The 20686-nt window shown below is 40.8% G+C and overlaps 1 protein-coding gene and 1 long non-coding RNA gene across 4 annotated transcripts; one reads left to right on the top strand and one right to left on the bottom strand.

Moving 5' to 3' along the window:
- The first annotated feature begins 610 nt into the window (after positions 1-610).
- Positions 611-4462, top strand: LOC119722329. 2 transcript variants are annotated; one of them, XR_005270431.1, is made up of 7 exons: positions 611-766; positions 1143-1203; positions 1586-1663; positions 2329-2410; positions 2759-2866; positions 3343-3377; positions 3951-4462. It is a non-coding gene; the product is annotated as an uncharacterized LOC119722329 (long non-coding RNA). The 2 variants fall into 2 exon arrangements; XR_005270430.1 differs by having other exon boundaries at positions 612-766; positions 1583-1663.
- Positions 4463-7019: 2557 nt separating this feature from the next.
- On the bottom strand, positions 7020-20255 carry LOC119722328. Of its 2 annotated transcripts, XM_038192380.1 has the most exons (13): positions 19767-20255; positions 18712-19095; positions 17931-18056; positions 17540-17731; positions 17256-17398; positions 16507-16681; positions 15827-15995; positions 14684-14857; positions 12885-12978; positions 12171-12603; positions 10811-11796; positions 10156-10738; positions 7020-8725 (listed from the first exon to the last, which is right to left on the bottom strand). In XM_038192380.1, the coding sequence occupies exons 1-13, from the start codon at positions 19792-19794 to the stop codon at positions 8397-8399; spliced, it is 3816 nt and encodes a 1271-aa protein (XP_038048308.1). In that variant the 5' UTR covers positions 19795-20255; the 3' UTR covers positions 7020-8396. The 2 variants fall into 2 exon arrangements, with proteins under 2 accessions (XP_038048308.1, XP_038048307.1); XM_038192379.1 differs by having other exon boundaries at positions 10156-11796.
- Between the last annotated feature and the right edge of the window lie 431 nt (positions 20256-20686).

The following is a 20686-nucleotide window of genomic DNA, read 5'->3' as shown; positions in this document are numbered from 1 at the left end:
ACGAGGCTGATTGGCCCCTCCTGTTTCCGTGGCAACTACAGTCTGGCATGTTTTATGTTGGATTGATGCATGTTGCCTGGTTGCAGTTGTGGGCCGGTACTTGTGATGAAAAGTGCGAGGCATTTGTCTGAGGAGGCTCACTATAATTTCCTTTATTTTTTTCCCGTTTGTTTTGTGATAATGTGAAGATTGGACTATCACAAATGTATTGTCGTTGCTATTTTGTGTTTTCAACTGGAAAGATACTTTTAATTGCTGTGTTTCTAGCAATACAGAAATTATTCACTTTTCAGTGAGACGTTGAAGCTAAAAATGGCCCGAATTATTTTCAGCCCGACAATAATTCAGATGGCGCAGGGTTGATAATGTAAGGATAAGGAACCTGTCTACTTGCAAGGCAGATATGTATACATGTTAGCAAATGCAACTCAACCTAAAAAACCTTTCTCAGAGGGTTGCTGACAACTTAACATACTATTTGTTCTCTAATTTTTTTTTTTTCATTGAAAATAAACCATACAAGTTTTAACAAACTCGCTTGGAAAAAAATGTAACATTTTGAAGAACATGCATAGCATGTCTTGAATTGGAATTTAGTTTGCATCTTTTGTTTTGTGTGCATGCTTTTTAGAAAAACGAGAATGCCGCACAGGCTAGCACTGTCCACTGTCACCTGCTGTGATTTACTTGACTGCGGTTGAACACTTCAAATGATCAAGACATCGCAGTACATAATCTTCAGTGAAGATGCGTTTCTGTTGTACAGGTCAGTAAAGTTTGTAATTTTTTTTGTCTCGATAAGTAGTAAATTGTACAGGGGAGAGTAATTATCAGTTTATTGAATTAATCAATTTGTGGTTTTGGTCATTCTGTGATATCTTTAATTTAAAGAATTTTTAAAAAAATGAATGATAAAGTCTTAGTATATGAGATTTTCTTCAGGCTGTTGTCGATGACGAATCACTAGACGTTACCAATCTCTGCAATAGGATGCTTTATCCTCATCGATAGTGCATTCTGATGTAGACAACAGGACACCACCGAGACAATAGCCAAACAATTGCCACATTTTAATATCCGTGAAATTTCATGTAAGTATCCGTTGTCTAATGTAAAAATCAATCTTTTTTTTTTTTTGGCAGAAACCAAGTCAGAAGCTGTTACCACATACATGTACGTGAAGAAAGCATCCTATTTTGAAAGGTATCAATGAAATTGAATCAGCGTGTTATATATTTGTAAACTCACGTTAACACCTCCATGTACAAACGTGTTTGCCAAGAAAGATTTCTGCCTTATTTATGCTACAAAATAACATTTTTTTTTGATCCAAAACTGCCTGGAGGATTTTGGAGGATTGAGTAGGGCTAGTCTTCACCTCACTTTTTGCTGCTGTTGTCGATGACGATTCACCAGACGTTACCAATTTCTGCCAGGGGTGCATGATCCTTAAGGATTGTGTGTATTCCAATGTAGAAAACAGGACACCACTGAGACAACAGCTGTGAAACTAATTCATGCGTTGTGCCAAAGTAACTGAATGTTTTCTTAAAATTAAGTGACTTTTTCTCTCTTTATTTAGCAGGGATATTTAGCCAGTGTTGATCAGCTGTGACAATGATGGACCTAGCTGTAAAAAGATAGACCTTATGTCTTTCAAATGGTAAGAATTGAAGATTTATAAACAAAAAAATTAAGGTGGCTTCATATATAGTATAAATAATGTTTGGGTTGAATTTGATATTGATTCACGTTGTGGTTTATTTGGATTAACCCTAACTCCCTGGACCCTGTTGGCTATAAGAACCATCCTCAATCCTGCAAAATCCCAGAATTACCACCATGTAAACATTTGATTCAGCCTCAATCCTCCAAAATCAACCGTTATTTCTTTAATTTGTTCAGTGGAGGGGTAATGGGGGTTGGCAGTGCTGATGACATTCTGAAGCAGTGCCAATATTGAGCAAAAACGCACGACTCAATTATGCATGGCTGAACATAATGCTGGTTACAGCCAATGAACTAGACACAGTGCATCCTCCAAAATCAACTGACGCTTTTTTTTTGTCATTGATACTCGATCTTCCAAAACCATGTGGAGGATTTTGGAGGATTGAGGAGTTTCTGTTTGAAAATATCTGTAATACCTGATTGAGTCTGTGATGCTATTAGAAAGGTTATCCAGTTCAGACAAATACCTTAATGGTGATTGCATGAATTCAGATCTGAGACTCAATCAGATTAATCACAATGGCAATGGAATTCATCTTCGAGATTACATGAAATTTTCCAAACTGAAAATGCGAATCATATTTTTTGTTATTGCAGAGAGGAAGAGCCTGCAAAAGTGCAAATGGGTCCGAGTCATCTCCTGATCAGTTCTCCAATTGAATACTGCTGTCTGAATGTGGTATGTCGTGGACTTTTTTGTTATTGTGCACATTTTTTATGGGTTGGTTTTCCTCCGAACTCGAGGCGACTTTTGACGTTGCTTAACACAGCTTGCAAATGATGACAGAAGTTTTTTACACCACATGTGATTCAGTGATCAAGACTTCCACCAACGCTGATGCAAGCAAAAATTTCTTCAGAACTGTATTAACAAATAATGTTAACTGCATTTCAAACTCATCTTACATTCTGGCTAAAAAAAATATTCAAATTGCTCGGTCATTGCCTTCTTGTATGCTGTTTGTCTTTATAAGAAAAATGACTCTGTAACTTATACAATTTCCCTTTTCCCTCCATAAATATGTAGTTCACAGAATGAATGCGAACCACGGCCCTTGCACCAGGATCTTGCAAATACGTGAAACTGCCAATTTCAACCATTTCACCTGTGGATATTGGATTATGAAGGTCAAAGGTCAGTGTTGGTATGCATGTCCCTGGTTTGCATCATTCTCTGATGCAGTAGTAGTGACATGGTCATGTAGGAATTCAATTTCTCTTAACTTTGGGGAAACTTTCATTGAAAAGTTTGCTTGTGTGATGATATGCCCATATGACACCTCTTATGTAAGGGTCCTAGTCTTGTGACTAGTTCTCAATGAATAAGATATATTCTGATGTAAGCAAACACCATGTCACTTGTCTTAAAAAAATTTGCCTTTGATTCTAAGTTTTTTGGTGGAAAACCCACAGTGGTTACCAATTCGATTTCTGAAAGGTGCAAGTTTTGAATACTCAATTGACACTTTAATTTATAATATCAGTTGACTGCAATGAAGAAAATTCTAAAAAAAAATTTTAAATGATCACACTTTTTTGAGATAATGAACAAAATGTATCAAAAATTGGTGCTACATGGAGTTAACTTTATATCTCTTTGATTATTTTCAGTTTGCTGGAGAAATTCACCCAATACAAATTTTCAGGTAAGATTTTCAGGTAAAATATTTTGCCGTTCTCAGCGAGTCAGCCGAGTATCCTTGTAACCTGACTGACTAGCTCGCTGACTCCTTGACTGACTGTCACTTGTGACGTACACTGTTCCGATACCAGAATCACAGGGCTTGCCTATTTATGTGTGTTATGTAGCATCCTTCTCCACAGGCATTTAGTCTGGCGCCACTGGATTTGTGTAGTTTCATGATACATACATATGTACGAAATAAGTCGAGTCTCCATGCAAACGGCTGAAATGGATTTTTCGTTTCCATACCATTATCACTACCAGTAATACTCGACGATTTTTCTTGTAAAACACTGTCATCTAACGCTGGTTTGCTTGTAAGTGATGATATACCCTAGACACCTCTTATGTTAGAGTCGCGGCACATCTGCCCGACTCGATGAATGGAATGTTCTCTGATACAAGCAAATAAAAACTTCGTGAAGTTCTTTCCCTGGAAATGTTCTGATGAAAATAGCCTCAATTTTTATGATGTGGGTTTTACGTTAGCTTTTCTTTTTCCTTTTCGTTTTGTTTTATTTTGTTTTGTATGTAGATCCAACAACTAAGAAACACTCTCTTGACGGTGGACACGTCAACCTTCACAAATGACAAGGAGCAAATTATTTCGTTTTCTTTCGTTTTATTTCTTTCAATATCTTTTAAATCACTTTTATCAACATGAATTTGTTTCGGAACAATTACCCTTCTGGCATCTAACAGTCCGTTTACCATGGCATCAATAAGTTGGTTATTGAATTAAAAAAAAAAAAATTGCGAAAAAAAAAGATTACAAAAACTTAATAGTATGGTAACAATTTGAAACATGATTTTAAGTACAGCACGACTATTTTTTAAGTTGATGGCCAAATTTGGGGTAGAAAACACCCGATATAAAAAGGTTGCTATGCATAATGTGCAGTGATCATGCAACTCGTTAAAAAATTTACAGCACACAGTAAGTACGTTTTGGAGATTAATGAGAAAAGTAAAAGAAATTCTATACAATTTACAACCTTCTGGCTTGATCAGTGCAAGTTTAAAGTTTCGTATTAACAAATTCTTTTACAAAAAAGCATATTTCTGTTTTCTACAGTACAACAGTAAGTTATAGTCTGTGTCCACTTTAACATAAATTTGTGCAGTTACAAACGCAAATAAAAATATGTGTAAAACAATGTACATTATGTTCTATTTTATTTTTTTTTGTCTGTTTACATGTTAAGAGTGAAAGGCTAAAACATATAAACAAAAAGTGAAATTGTTCACAGAGTTGTGAATAAATTTCAGTTAGTTTATTTTTACTGGTTTAACTTTTCAAAAAGGTACATGGCATTACAAAAATACAAAGGCAAGTCAACAAAGTAAATTTATGGTAAAAACCAAAATATGATTAATATAATGTGTGACTCTTAATGGGTGGTTCTTAAATGCAGGCATGCAACTTTTCCTCGGATCAGCTGATTTCCTCTTTTTTCACTTCCCATGTGTGCCATTGAAAATAGAAAAACACTGTACAAAGTCTGGAAAAATCTGAATTTCCTCTTTTTTTGTGACTTCCTAGTTGCATGCCTGTAAATGACTTTTAAGCAATTGGTATTGGTTTTTTTTTTTTTAATTGAGCTTAAAACCCAAAGGAGCCAAGGGATTACATGCACTTCAATCCACAAATTCATTTTTTTGTTTACAATTCCAACCGCAAATGGCCTGGGCTGACATTACAGGAGTTTGAATTGTTCAACATTTTGGATAAGTTTCATGGGCGTGGTAGGGGAGGGGGCACTACTGCCTTGGGCACTGGAGTTATTTACAGTTCGTCTATGCGTGAGGGTATGGTTTGGTAAAGCCGTAATTTGAGCCACAAAGAGCCAAATAAGCAATATGTAACAGGAGCTGTAGGCAGCAAGCCAATCGGTCATCTGAGAAAGAGATTTTGTCATTGCTTTCACCCTAACGTACCTGAATCCATCAAAATCCACACCCCTGTTTGTGGAGGATTTTGGTGGTTTCAGGATACCTCCATATTGAAAAAATTTGGGGGATTTTGATGGATTCAGTACAGTAAGCCAAGCGGTACTGCAGAAATTTGATGGATTCAGGATCTCACCAGAGTAACTCCTTAGCTATATGATTGGCGTGTACGAAGTATATGTACTACACTGGTGGATTGTGATGGACATTTTTTTGCATGACAAAATTGGTGGATTTTGGCGGATTCAGGATACTTTCTATTAAAAGTGCTCAAGGGGTAAGGGTTAAACTAACTTAGAGGAATTTGGAGGGTAAAGTGCATTTGTCTCCAAAGTAATCCCCCCATACACAAATTCAGAATAACCTCCCAATAGCCAAGGGTTAAATCAGATACTATTGAGGGATCAGGAACCAGCCTTATTGACCCGCTATCAAGTACAGTCGCGTCTCGTTCGGACCTAGCCAAATTGTTTGTTATATCAGAATTTTGTATTAAGAGGAACATCAGTCCCATTCGTTGTGCACATAAATGCACAGTCAGGACCAAGGCTTTATGTTTGTTATAACCAGAATTTGGTATTAACAGAGTTTGTACTAACGAGAGTCGACTGTACAACCCAAGTCTATTGAATAGTGGCTTGCAGACAAACATCTATGATATTCGCCCAGATTCAGCGATTAATTATGCAAAGCAAAACCTGTCGAGATTCTGACCATTCAGCGGGCGCCTTCTATAGGGTCTTGCTTAACCTGTTGTACTATAACAACATGGCAGCCAAACTGACCAAACAGCAGCTTATAGTCCACCTTTCTGATCGAAATGTTCACATGGTCGCATAAAATGTGCATGCTCGGATATATCAGACATTTGTAGTGTGGCTCTGCACATGTGAATGTCTGATCCTCGGACCATGGAGGAAGAAACCATGCTCAGACTAGCAAAACTCTGCCTTTCTTCTGTCAAAGTCCAATGAGTCAACACACTCCATGCCATTTTTGTATTAAAAACTGCATAATATTGCATATTCAGATGCACTGAAAGGTGCATGGCAAACTGCACACATTAACTGCCTTTAATACTACTTGTCAAAATGTACAAAATCATATTATTATTGAGCATATCAAGTGCACTTAAGCGAGAAAAAGGTGTAACTGAGCTTACTTCATCTGAGAGGCAAATAAAAATAGCACCATAAAAAAAATATTACAAAAAACATCTACTCGCCCTCAGATGACAATATTTTTATATTAAAAAGAGATTGTAAAAACTACACAGAAATGAGTTGTTTATTGAGGTTAGGTTTCCGATCTAATGACCAACTGTCTAAGGCGCACTCCAGGCCATGTTAAGGGTAGGGTAGATCATTTTTCATTTCTGCTTTTTTTTTCGTTTGAAGCAACAAAAGTGCTGAAAAGCTAAAGATGGGTGCTTAACAACTAACCTGATGAAGTTTTAGCTCAGAGAATGCTGTATATTCCAAGAAAAACAATAATCTAGCATCTTGGTTTCAATTCAAAATTTGCCGAGTCATGATTTGAATTGCGCCTGAAATCGGCGTCCGACTACTAACGGAAATTTGATAAAATGCGTTACTTGACGCATCTTTGGAAATGACCTTGTTTTGTTCTTTAAAAATGACAGCATGCCAGAAAGAATAATTTCACAGGGAGTTTAATGCCATTACTATCTTTACACCAAGTAAGCTTCTCAACAATAAAGTTTTGTCAGTTACTTTTGGATAGCTGCAAATGATCAACTCTACCTTTAAATATTATCTCGTTTGTTTTCTTCTAATACCCTGCTATCCTAAATATTTCCATGCTACAGAGTGACAAACAAGTTTACAAAATACACAGTACGGTGTCAAAAAGCGTAATAAAAAAGCTTTGAAAAAAGGTTGTATATTTTTAATTTAAAAGTAAACTTTGAAAGTGTAAAAAAAGCCTGACAAAGTAACACAGGATAAAAGCCTGCTTTGAAAAGTTAATTACATTTTATAGGCATGCATAGTTTTTTTGGCAATATTATAGCAGTTTCTCCTGATACAGAATGGAAGAACATCTATATTCAACTCAGAATACATTGTATTTTTAACAGCTCAGTCTTAAAAACAAGTTAAGATATTTTTACTGTTCTGAATAAATGGCACTTTTTTATAGTATAGACACATATCTGAGGCATTTCTTTGTTACGCATGTGTAGACAGATTATACTTTCTTGTCACTGAATTTACGTAAACAAAAATTGCCCTCTGAGAAAGCGCACTGTACAAAGGGTTTATAAAACACATTTTGGCAATCTCTATCACTAATTTCAACTGAAAGATGGGGGCAGCCGAAAAGAAGGAGGAACACAACTAGAAAATATTGAAAACAGTTGGATTGTTTCCGATAAATTTTTAAGTTCATAGAAAAAGGCCAGTTCATACTCCATGCGAATGCGATGCAAAATTTGACGTCAAGAAGCATTCGCTGCAAAATACATTGAATTGAAATGTGTTCAACTTTTGCGAATTCACAGCACGAAAACTTGCCCTGACGTCGCAAGTTCGCGTTCGCTTTCATACCGATTATGAACCAACCTTTGGTCTAGCATTTCTCCATCCCTCACACATAAGGACAAAGTACATTCAGTGTAAAATTACCCTTAGTCTTGGCTCACGACTGGATTTTGTTGTTAAAAATAATAATGATAATAAGTTTAGGATTTATATAGCGCAGATCCATAAAAAATCAATGCTCTTTTTTTTCCCCAAATGCAGCTGGTCCCAATCCCTAGCAAGCATGATCAAGACACCACAGCAGTAGCGGATGCTACCAAGAAGATGAATCAAATGTAGTCTTGGGAAGTTTGGCACTGGGACCCGCAAAATTCTGAGCATACTTCACACGTGTGATATTACCGGTATAGCTTGATTCCTCCTGTTGGTAGCACTGCGGCACTTGTCAAGGAGCAGCTGCATAAGGGAACAAACTCAAAAACCAGTCTTGGACTAAACCTACTACGCTCTTTGCTCAATATTAACCTAGATCACCTGTTATTCTTCCTAAACTTTTCATCCCCGTTTTTCCCCATGTAGGAAGTCCAGCTCTGCTTGTCCGCCGGCAGAAACCGAAAGTGCTCCTCCAATTCTTCCACATCTACCTCCTCCCTACTGACTCCTTCGCTCAGCAGGACTTGGTCGTCCTCCAGCCTGACCCAATCCCGCCTCGTGATGGCGCTCTTCAGGACCAGCCTGTGGACTCTCAGCCTCAGCTTGGTGGTGAGGTAGTGGGAATCCTCGTCAGTCAGTTGGGCCATTTGAGTCTCGACGTAAACGTAATCCAGGTTGCCGTCATTGTCCAAGTCACCAATGATACCTGGCAACAAAAAAGACACTTTTAGTTTAATTAATAGTTGGAGAAAATGTTTTAGTTTCCTTCCCACCAGAGTTGTAACGAGTCACTGTATTTGTGACTCGAGTCGAGTTCAGTCATTTTAAGGAAGTGACTCGAGTCGGACTCGAGTCAAGTCATTGGCTCGCGTCATTACGACTCTACTTCCAACTTGGATAATTTGCAAATCCCATGTAGGCAACCATTTGGATTGAGGTTTCAGTCCCTTCGTACGTCTCCGGAATTCCCTAAGATTCTTCTCGAGACTTTCAGGTAGTTTTCTTGTATATCTGAAATACCTCTGAATATTTTCCAGGAATCTCTCAAGGTTTGCCTTTAATATTTCTGGGCGTTTCCTTTGAATATTTTCGAAAGTATTTCTAAAGGCTTCCTGAAAATATTTTTGTATATATCTCTAGAACGTTTTTGAGAATTTCCCTGGAAAATCTGTAAGATTATCCTTGAACTTTTCGAACATTTCCCTGAAGAGTGTATAGTGTCTCTGGGATATGAATTCTACAGGCTTCCCTAGAATATTTTTGAAGCTTTTCCTTGAAATATCTCTGCTAAAAACCTAAACCAGAATTTATTTATTCTATTGTCACAGATGTCTTGATGTTCCAACCCAATAGGAATCCTTGGCATTATCACCATCAGAAATCAAGAGATTGACTTGTTCCTATTTTTGCCGGACTTAAAACATGGAATGGCCAATTACAGGACAGACAGTATGAAGTTCTAAGGTAATTGACCAATCCCAGGGCAGGATCACTGTGCGCTCATGAAGTACCTCGGTAATCGTGAAAGCAGTTGTGCCTGCTCTATTCAAAATGACTGCCCAAGTCTTTTTCTTCTGAGCAGTGTCTGACACAGTTCTCCAACAGTTACTGTGATATGTGTACCCCCTATCTACATGTATGGTGGTGCCTTGTGATGGCGGCACTGTGCCAGCACTGTTCAAAATAACTGCCCAAGAATGTTCTCCTCTGAACAGCAGCTGGCACAGTGCTTCTCCCACTGGTACATCAAGTAACACTGGTACATCAAGATACATGCAGCAGCTTTGTTTGGGTAGCTTGCTGTCCTGAAAGTTTGTACAAATGTAAGTTCTGGCAAAGACTATGGTCAACAATAGTTCGACTATAAACTGCACTCAAACGCAGGATTGTTAGGCTACGCTCGTCGACTACTTAACACCACACCCTAGGTACGACTGCATAATAGCTGCGCGTATCATAATGCACAACAGGGAGCCAGAATCAAGAATTTTCACAATGACGTACTGAGTGTCATCTAACAAGAGGCAGTCGCAGGTTGCTATAAGTGCACAGGTGTAAGTTACATCACTAATTAACCACTAGTCGACTAATTGTCCTCACCAGAACTTGCCCTATGTATGATGTTTGCTTTCTTACCTGTTCCAAACAGACTGGGTTGGTAGATTAAGCACAAGTCACTTCTAGAAGTCTCTCTCCTCCTACGGTGCTCCTCGCCCCCTTTTGACCCTGATGCTGGAGTCTCTGGCTTTTGTGGTGTTGACGTTTCTTGGTCTGCGACCATACCTAGCTCTGTGAAAAGCTCGGCCAGATGTGTTGTACTTTGATTGTTATTTGTGACTTCCTCTTTTAGTGATGGTTCTTTATTTTCATCATCACCTGTTGTCTCTATGTGCGATTCCTCAGCACTATGGTTTGTACCCTGGCTTACAGGTAACGAAGTGGGTTTATTTGTATCGGTGTCAGACTTGTTATTTGAACTACTGGTATGAGTTAAGTTGACAGCCAGTGGAATACTGGAGTTGACAGCCTGTGGACTGCTGGAGTTGACGGCCTGTGGACTACTGGAGTTGACAGCCAGTGGAATACTGGAGTTGACAGCCTGTGGACTGCTGGAGTTGACAGCCTGTGGACTGCTGGAGTTGACAGCCTGTGGAATACTGGAGTTGACAGCCTGTGGACTACTGCAGTTGACAGCCTGTGGACTACTGCAGTTGACAGCCTGTGGACCACTGGAGTTGACAGCCTGTGGACTACTGGAGTTGACAGCCTGTGGACTACTGGAGTTGACAGCCTGTGGACCACTGTTGATTTCCATTGGTGGAGTAGTGTCATCTAGAGAGAGTGTCCCAGTCTCTGATTCCGATGTACTTCGTTGCGGATAGTCTTCAAATTCTGTTGTGGGGAGCTGTGTGCTTTGTGTAGCAAGTTCACTTGTAGCTGTTGCTTCCAGACTTGATGTTTCCAATCCAAGAGTCGAAGCTGATGCATTGACATCTGGTGATGTAGCAGTTTCTGTAGCAGTCTGTGAGCCCTCTGTTGTTGCTTCAAGCAAGTCTGTTGCGAGGTCAAGTGGTGTTGTAGTTTCTGGCATACTCACTGTTGTAATTTCTTCTCTTGGAGTGCCGGTTGTTTCAGAAGTCGTAGATACCCCACTGACTGTTGTTTCTAATGTTTTTGTTGTTGTTTCACTATTTGTACTCATGGGTGTACTATTCTCAGAACCTGTACTGAAAATTTCATCAGTTGGTTGCAACGTTGAAGTTTCATTGTCCTCCACTAAACTAGTTGTGGATGGGGTACTTAACTCAACAACTTCAGCCACACTAGAAGTCTGAATTGTTTCTTGTGTCAGAGTTGTTTCTTCAATAATTTCAGATGTGCTCATCGCGGCCCGTGACTCCTGCCCCTCTGGACTTGTAAGAGCTTTAATTGTGGACTCAAGCCCCTCTGGCAACGTACCAGCCTCAGTACTTGGCCCTATTTCCTCTGGAATTGTAGCAGCAATAGTTGTTGGCTCCAGCCCCTCTGGCAATACCACAGCCTCAGTTACAGGATCTACGTCCTCTGGAGTTGTAACAGCATTAGCAGAGGTAGTCATGTGACGGTGTAAATCGTGTCTTGCTAGATCTTCCTCGGTCACCATTGCTTTGGTAGGCAGAGGAGCCAATTTGCTGGGAGGAGTCACATGGGTGTCAGGTGGTACTGTTTCCATGGCGCCAAGATCTTGGTCATCATGCAATTTTTCTTTCAAGAGGAGTCTGTCTTCTTCAGTGAGAGCTGGAAAAGAACGGAAATTTACTGCTTGGTGAGCTTGACAACTTTGGTGAACTGTTGGAAAGTGGTAATAAGTAAAAATCATAGAATAGAGTGGGTGGATGGTTTAGATGTCTGCACTTTGTAAGCAGGAGGTCCTCGGTTTGGGGCCCACCCAAGCAAGCTTGAGAATTTTTTCTCAAAAGCTCTTTGAAAGCCCTGGATGAACAGTGCTAAAAATATGTAGGTCATAAGAGTGTCCTATGGGCCACAACATGTTGCCATTCTCTAACTCTATATCTCAGTATGCTATTTAGGCAGTTAGTCTTTGTGTGAAGAACATATACACATTGACTGATAAGAATACATAACACTGTGATAATTAGTAGACCACTTACAGTAGTTATACTTGTAAGCCTCAATAGACGCCAATCGTAGAGGCTTCAGAGCTAGATCCCTGTCTACCAATAGCAGATCGGCATGGAAGACGTCCGTGCTCAACAGACACGGTTGCTCTGGGCCCATTTCCCCGTGTCTACGTGGACGTCCTGGGGGAACCGATGAATCCACACGCCCCTCGGGTCCCATCTCGGATCCCATATTGGGTCCCATATCGGGTCCCACCTCGGATCCCATCTCGGGTCCCATCTCGTGCCCTGGGGGCTCCAACTCTTCTCCCGTGATCTCGCCGCTGAGCCCCTGTGCCCAGAATATGAAGGCATCTTTCCGACCATAGGACTGGAGGGTGAGGGGTGAGGACATGACGGGGCCGATGCTGGGGGTTTTGAGGTACCAGAGAATCTCTCCATTTCTGCCATCCAGGATGTAGACCTAGGAATGAATGAAAATTAAAAACCTCAGAAACTGGAGATACTTGCCATTATAGATGATTTCGGGCACGTGAACACTGTACAGGCCCACTTGGCAAGCTTTTGCGCAAAGCTGTTGCCTCATGACAAATCACCTGAACAATAGCTAGCACAATGCTGTCGTCACTGAAAGGGGCCTCCATGACAGAATTGATAACATGCCTGGATTAGTCTACATCCTACTTTTCAAATTGTTTTAAAGAAACTCTTGACGCAAAGTTGGAATTTTGTTGGAAGGCTTACGTAGGTAGACTTGAACTCGGGCCATGTCCCCTTGCTCAATCGCACCATGAGATCAACGGTGTCGTCGTCATTGAAATAGCCTGGTGCAGGATTGCTGTAGAAAACACAATGAATGAATTTAACAAATGGGGCAATATATTAAAATACTGACTGGGACAAATGTGTTGACACTCGACATTGTCATCATGGTCACGTTGAAAGCTGAAAATTACAACAATATAAGTCATTACTTACAAACAATTGTGGTAAAATGTCTTACTCATGGACACAAGAGCCATCGCTGGATATGCACAGCTACACCACATTGTAAAACATGCATGCAACAAGTATGCAGTGTAAAACTAAAAATAAAGAAGAAAACCCCACTTAACCTTTGGCCTTCAGCTTCAACATTCCTTGGGCACAGATCCCATGCCAATTCCATGGTGCTGCCGAGCACATATATTTGCTAAGCACAGACAATATTTGTGTGGCAAAAAGCAGGCTACCCGCTAAAAAGTCATTCAATGTATAAAGCTTGTGACCGAGTCTCTGCTAATTTCTATTTAGCACATTCATGTATATTTCCTATTTTAAGCCCGGTTCATACTTCACGGGAAAACGAAAGCGAAGCGAAATTCGTGGCGTCAACAATACATTCGAAGTGCGTCCACCATTGTTGACGACATGAATTTCGCTTCGCACATGCTTTCGCGTGAAGTATGAACCGGGCTTTAAGCAGGTCCTTGAAATTGGGTCCTGCGGCACTGTGGAATATCCTGCATGTTGGGTGTGAAGAAGTGTGTCATTTATAACACTTCAAGCACAGATTCTGTATATCTTGCTTGCCCGAGAGCAAGTCACATAGCTTTCGTTAGTTTTACTATCTTGCTGTTTTCAGCCAAAAAGACTATACAACGGCTGCCTGTCTGAAAATATACTATACAGCTATAAGCATAGAAACCAACGTAGCAACAATACATGTAGGTCTGTTTGTGCACATGTGCACTTGTTCTACATAACCCCGAGGACAGACACATAAAGGGAGAACAACAGATCCTTTCAGTCCTCGGGAGTTGGGTCTTTTGCTCAAAGCGGTCCTCTGTAGTAGGTTTGTGTGCTTAGTCTATGGAAAAGTGTTACATTACAGGGACAAAGGGAAACACAAAGCATTGTCCTCATGAGTATAGTAAAACAAGAGAATGTGTGCATAATAGTGTGCGCATTGTGCATATTGTTCCCGTGCACTACAGAGTTGGGTTCAAACATTTCATGAAGGTGTAGTTTGGGAAAGTGTAGGTTAATTGTCAACTAATTTCACATATATTTTAAGTGAATTTTGCTTGAATTAATTAGCTATCATTTAAAATCGAGCAGAATCTGTGGGAATCAGAAACTAGCCTCCCTCGGTGATTCAGTGAGCATTCGATTTCCCTGGACTATGCCTCAGGAAAACAGAACACTCCGTGGACCACCTCAGGAGGCTAGTTTAACCCCTTAAGCACGGGTTATAATGGGGACATTCCTCCACACATAGAGCAAGTGGCCCGCATGACTGCACAGCCTTTGTGTGGTAGCGGGACTGCACAAAAGCAGCAGCTGTGGAACTACCCACTAGCCGTGTGCCACGGCATACCACAGCTGGCAACTGCATTCCAATGAGGATTAGCGGCCACGGCCATGACCGCTTCCCGGGCCCATGGGGTTAACACACCACTCGAGGCAGTCAATATTTGTATAATATACCGGTACTGAGCTATCTTTGGAACAGGGAAACTGAGGGACTATACTCATGTTATTCTGAAAGCCACTGAACCCACCTGTAGGTCTCAAACTCGACAAACCGGCTGCCGGTTGACCAGATGACCTCCAGGTTGAGCCCGTTCAGCACTGTGATGGTGCTGTTGTACATAAACACGACCAGGTCATCTATGCCGTCGTTGTTCATGTCTACCAGCTCCGTGGGAACAGTCACACCCTTGCTGGAATCACTCCTGCCAGGAAGCAAAATGCTTCTTGATTTAGATTCCATGCAGAAACTGCTCTCTTGGTGGTGAAAGTAGACAGATCTATTAGGCCCCAGCCCACTTGTACAGGGTGAGCCCAAAAAAAGGAAACCAAAATGGCGCCCCCTATTTTTATAAAAATTTCTGCACGTAGCGCGTTCAAAATATAGGATGTAAAAGCCCAATTAACAAGCTTTATTTTAGTAAAAGAATCGTTTATATCGCTCATGTACTTTTAAAGTTATGGACTTTTAAACACAAACACCATTTCATAGCTATAGCTACTTCTGTTGTCGGCATATTCCCATGTAGTTGTAAACGTTGAAGACCTAGACAACAGTTCTAGACACAAGATTTAGACATTGCCCAGCAGCCAATTTCACAAAACAGTGCGTAAGTTATGCCATGCGTAGGGCTTGCACAACAAATTTATTGCACAGCTGTGCAATATAACTTGCGATTGAACACCATGTTCCTGGCAGGGTTTGTGCACCAACGCGGCCATCAGGAACGAGTCGAACACCATAACCATGGCATTCTACCAACTGAGCTACACGTATCCACCCTACTTTGACAATATCCAAAACTGTCAACATCTTTTTTTTCTCGGAGCACTTGTCAGAAGTCATGAAACCAATACACAGGGAGTGTTAGAAGAGGATCTTGCCGCATGTGATGATGCTACCAACGCGAGCAATGCTGCAAACCTGAAAATTAGCAGCAAGGAATCTCTCAGAAATAAAAGTCATTCACAAGTAATCATAAGTCCATCACAAGTCATCTGATCTCAAGTCATAAGCTATTCAAAATGAACCGTAACCAAGGCATCCCTTTTGTCATTGTCTGTCCTCCGCTACTGTTGGCCTGACTTGTAATTGACTTGTGAAGAACTCATTTATAAATGAACTCTGGGAAACTACACAGCTTTTCCTTCTGAAATCCAGCTGGCCTTCATACCTGATAATCTCATTGACACCGCTTGATAGAGTCTGTACAGGCGTTCCCCAACTCTCTTCATATCCCTTACTTTGCAAGTGAGTCACGTGGGACAGACTGTTGGCACTGCACGTTGTTATTGACATCACGTAGCAGTACAAGTCTCGCAGGGAGATGGTCCATAGTGAACCTGTATAGAAATCATATTTTCAACAATTTTTACCTGGTATTCATAAATACCTAAGACAGTTTATCCTTTCATATTGGTCGAGAGCCTGTCACATGGCCGATCTTAAACACATGATAAAGACATGGCTAGCTGGTCTTAAACACTTTTTCCAGTGTCACATGAAATTTGGACTCCTATGAAATCCAGTGCTTTTTATCGTTTTATTGGTTAAACATTCACAATCTTCATATAGGCATGCACAATACTACCAGTGGTTCAATATTTCATAGTCCTAAATTCACACCTAAGCGACATCGCGCCAATCTCCGTAAAAGTAGTTGCTTACATCTTACTCGCAAGTTTGACACTCCACTGTAAAGCTTAAGGAGTGCCCCTCTCAAATTTTATTCAAGAGACACATGCCAGAGGGAAATGTAGGAAGTTTGGCAGACAGGTGGTGGTTGTAAATTCATGCCTGTGCTTGGTCAAATTATCGAGGGGCGGGGCTTAATCTATTAGGGGGATGATGTACCTGCAATAGTTTCACCCCCTGATCCAAACAGCAAGTAGACAGCTCCGTTGTGCCTTGTGTAGAGTGTTATAGCTGAGTAGGTCTCATGCTCATCAGGTAAGGACAGATATCTGCCCAGGCTTCGTCCAGTCTTGCCCGACAGGAGGAGCAGCCTTCCTGCTGGCCTATCCAATTCCTGAAGAATATTAACAGTAGGCTTCAAAATTGACTGTCAGCAGAGTCTGCAGTGCCTTAGGGCTGTGTATTTCTCTTGACCAACTATAGTGCGGCTTTCATTGGACGGCATGAGAGAAAAACAAATCTTGTTGAAAGCCGCGCTGTGGTTGGTCAAGAGAATAAAAGCTTTGCTAATAATCACTGTTATAAATGTGCACATGCAACCGTTGGCACACCTACGCTGTGAACTGATGATTTAAGTTGGCAGAATTTTCTGCTATAGTAAGCACAACTTTTCTGCTAACCCTGTTAACAGGCATGCAACTTTTCATTGGATCCACTGATTTCCTCGTTTTTTCCCTTCTCATTAATGCCATTACAAATTGAAAATTACTGTAAAAAGTCTTGTGTGATTTGGAGTTTCCTCGTTTTTTCCTTCTAAATTTCCAGTTGCATGCCTGTGTTAAGTAGTGCCAAGAAATTGGCCCAAGCTCTAGTTGATTGGGCCCTGTACTCTTCCTAAGCACATAGCCTCAAAGCACATTTTGGCCATAGACTGCAATCAGGTGCGGTGGAAACCAAGGAAGGCAAACCTTTTCGGAGAACCTGGTGTCGCCACCGTGAGTCACCACAAAATCTTGGACGCCATCTTGATCCATATCGGGTACAACTTGACCTTGGTAGAAGTTGAAATGAGGATTGGTCACGCTGGGATCGGCTGACCACAGAATCACACCTGTTATTTTGGTTTTAAATGGAGGAAAAAAAAGATGAAAGGCTAGTAATCATTCTCTTGCGGAATCACACATCTACTCAAAGGCATGTTTGAATCGCAACATACGACGTAAGAAGTTTCAGCATAGTCCTTCACACTTACCTTTAATTGGATCAATACCATGCAGTGTGGCCATACGTCCGGCCGCTACACAGTCCATATGGCCATCTTGATTGATGTCTAGTTTCCCACACTGAATGGCAAATACTTCCACTTCGGTATATATAGTCCATAGTCTGGTGCCATTGCGTCCATCTAATGCCATGATCAGTCCCGCACATGGATACTTCATATCTGGATAAAAATAAGTTAAATTTTGGAATCTCCTGACTTGATATTTGACAAGAAAGAAATGAGTCATTTTTTCATTTTTTTTATTTGTGCACGTTATCTTTCTTTAAAGTAATTATCAAAGCAAGTACCATTATAATTGCCACTGGAGTGAACTAAAACATTTCAATGCAAAACCTGAATTGCACTCAAAGTGACTCACCATGTTTTCTGCAGAATTCGATTTCGCTCTCTATGTCCTTTAATGAGGATGTGACGGCTGCCCCAAGAATAACATCCTCGATGCCATCTTGGTTGACGTCGTAGAGACGCATTGCAGTCTCTGTGGCTAGAGGGCAAAAGTCGAGAAATTGATCAGGACTTGATGATCATTTCCAATAATTTTTTTTTTACATTTTTGAAAGACAGACAAGTTTTCCCGACACGACTCTTAGAAAGTTTGAGTAAATTTTGGTTTACAAATTACATATGACGAGGCCTCGCCTAGCGGGCACATCGGCTACACAAATTCCCAGTGCTCTCCCAGGTTCCCACCCCCAAAAAAACCCTGAAATTTGCTGCTTGCCAAGGAAGTGTCTATTTAGTATATTTTTGAGTAATTAATTGGAAGAGCACTATAGATGACTGTTTTTTACTTCCCTTAACCCTATGGCTTTATAAAATCTGAATAAATTACTAAGGAAAAAAGAGCGCCCTCTAGCGTCCAAAGAGCTCCAAGCTCCCCCCCCCCCCAAAAAAAGTTGTTGGGTCTGCCCTTTTTGCCCCCTCGTAACATGCTGGTGCCCCCCACTATAAAAAACCTGGCTACGCCACTGCGGCTACACTGCGAGTCGCCCACTTCGCAGGCAAGTCACCTGCTACGAGGTATGAGTCGCCTGCGCAATCACCTGCTTCAGTCAATTTTGGATACTGATCAAGTGATCTTAGTCCCATGAATATTGATGTACAGCCAACCAATGAAAATACACTAAAGTACATCATACCATATTCATAAGTGGAAGATGTCCATCCCAGTCCCACTGTGTTTTGTGCCCTAGGTCTTATCAAGTACAGAGCTCCAAAGAGCAGCGCAACAACGACAAGCACAACGAGCAGACAGACAAGGCAGCAGCATGAGGAAGGTGGACTATTCCTCCGGTCCCGAGACCTGCGAGTGTCCTTGTAGAACTCGATTTCCTCCTCCGAGTCATATCCATTCTTGGCCGGCAATAGACGGCCGTTCTGGCTACCCTGGTTGTCCAAGTCAAACAAAAGGTTGTCTTCATCAAGATCATCGTGGTGCTCATGCGTTCTTGTTATGGTCGAGCCCGACGGAAAGAAGGTATCAAGTGGAAGACGCTCATAGCGCGGTTTTTTTCGGGATCCACCTGATATAAATTACAGGAAAATGTAAATTGTTAAAAACATGACACTGCAAAAGATTTCACACATTTTGAATGTATATATTTGGAAAGAATGTTGCAACTTGACTCCACGTTTTCGTCATATATAATCTCAATAAAGGTCAGTTATTGCAAAAATGTTGAAAAGACACAAATCTGGGACTGAGAAACATTTCCAATTTTGTTATGTTAGGAAAAACTTCTTGACTTCTTGACTCTCCATAGATTTTGTACACAACTGCTGTAGGGCTGTACATTGAAACAGTACCCGAGTACCCGACCACTGATATCTGATTGTCAGGAACCGGTTCCAGATTATGGACTCGAGTACCCATCCATATATAAACCGGTACTTCACTAAGTAAGTTCTCAGACAATCATGACAATGAGAAAGAAATTAAAAGGATTGGAATGTCATTTATGGGGTATTTCCAAAATGAAAACCAGGCTACATGAAAAAACAAAACAGATTCGCATTTATGAGGTAGAATTAGAAACTGATCCAGTGATCATTTGATCAAATTGCGCACTACCTGACTGACATGACTGATGACGAGTAGCATGAGTAGTGCAACAGCAACATTTGGCATGTTTGGTAGTTGGGGCCTATTTAAAAGTTCATAATTGATAGACCTTGGCTTAAACTTTTTACTTACCATTAAAAAAGGAACCCATTGCTCCCATAGGATCGGAACAGATAACGTTCAACTTCTCGCTTGCAACAAGGAATTTCCAATAGTTTACGTGCACTGCTAGTGAGTGCTACGCCGCAAGCGTTAAAGCATTGTAAATTTGTGTGGATGTGACTAGGATGTCATTGGCGTGTGGCTGTGGTAATTCGTGTGTACGTGTTGTGACACGATTTATTGAAACTTTCGTTCGCCGATCTTTCTCTTCTTTCTCGCCCGATTGAAGACAAAAGCAGGCTCAACATTGAAGGTTTTCATAAAAAGTAACTTGGGTGAATCGGTTAGTGGTAATCATTTTTCTGAGTTTTCTTTTGATCGTGTTGATTAGTTGCGAATTGCGTTTACTTGTTCACGTGCCAGTGTATACTGAGCATGGACTTCCGGATTTGAGAGCTAGAGACGTCTGTCGAGGACCAGCCTTGTTCCCGGAGTCTACTTCATTTCTACGCGTTCTTAATTGTATAGTGTCGAATGGGTGCGAGATTGTCTGTCCGTCTAAAAGGCTTGCTTTTTGAATATAAAAAGGATCGAACTTAAAACAAGCCTGTCTTTCCCCCCTTTTTTAAGGTTCGTACTAAAAAGCAATCACTCGATTCTCGATCTAAGAGCGCATCTTATTTTGAAAAAGTTTAAAAGCGTTGGGGACCGGTGAGGTCAATAAAACTTAAAAGTTCCCCGTGACGACGATAAAGTTTTTTTCTGGGAGTGGTTCCCCGATAAAGACTGGCACCACTTCGTACAGCAAATTTACCTCGTTGTTCATTATAATGGTGACATTAGGAACAAGGCAGCCAACCACGCTATTCTGCGCGGAGCTGGAGCTACTCATGCAGAAACATCTGTGCATGGAGGAAGATAAACAGATTATGTATGATTAAATATCACCA

The sequence above is a fragment of the Patiria miniata genome, unplaced genomic scaffold (assembly GCF_015706575.1).
Source record: "Patiria miniata isolate m_02_andy unplaced genomic scaffold, ASM1570657v1 HiC_scaffold_15, whole genome shotgun sequence".
NCBI classification, from domain to species: domain Eukaryota; kingdom Metazoa; phylum Echinodermata; class Asteroidea; order Valvatida; family Asterinidae; genus Patiria; species Patiria miniata.
The sequence above is the reverse complement of the archived record's forward strand: the minus strand, read 5'-3'. Positions and strand labels throughout refer to the sequence as shown.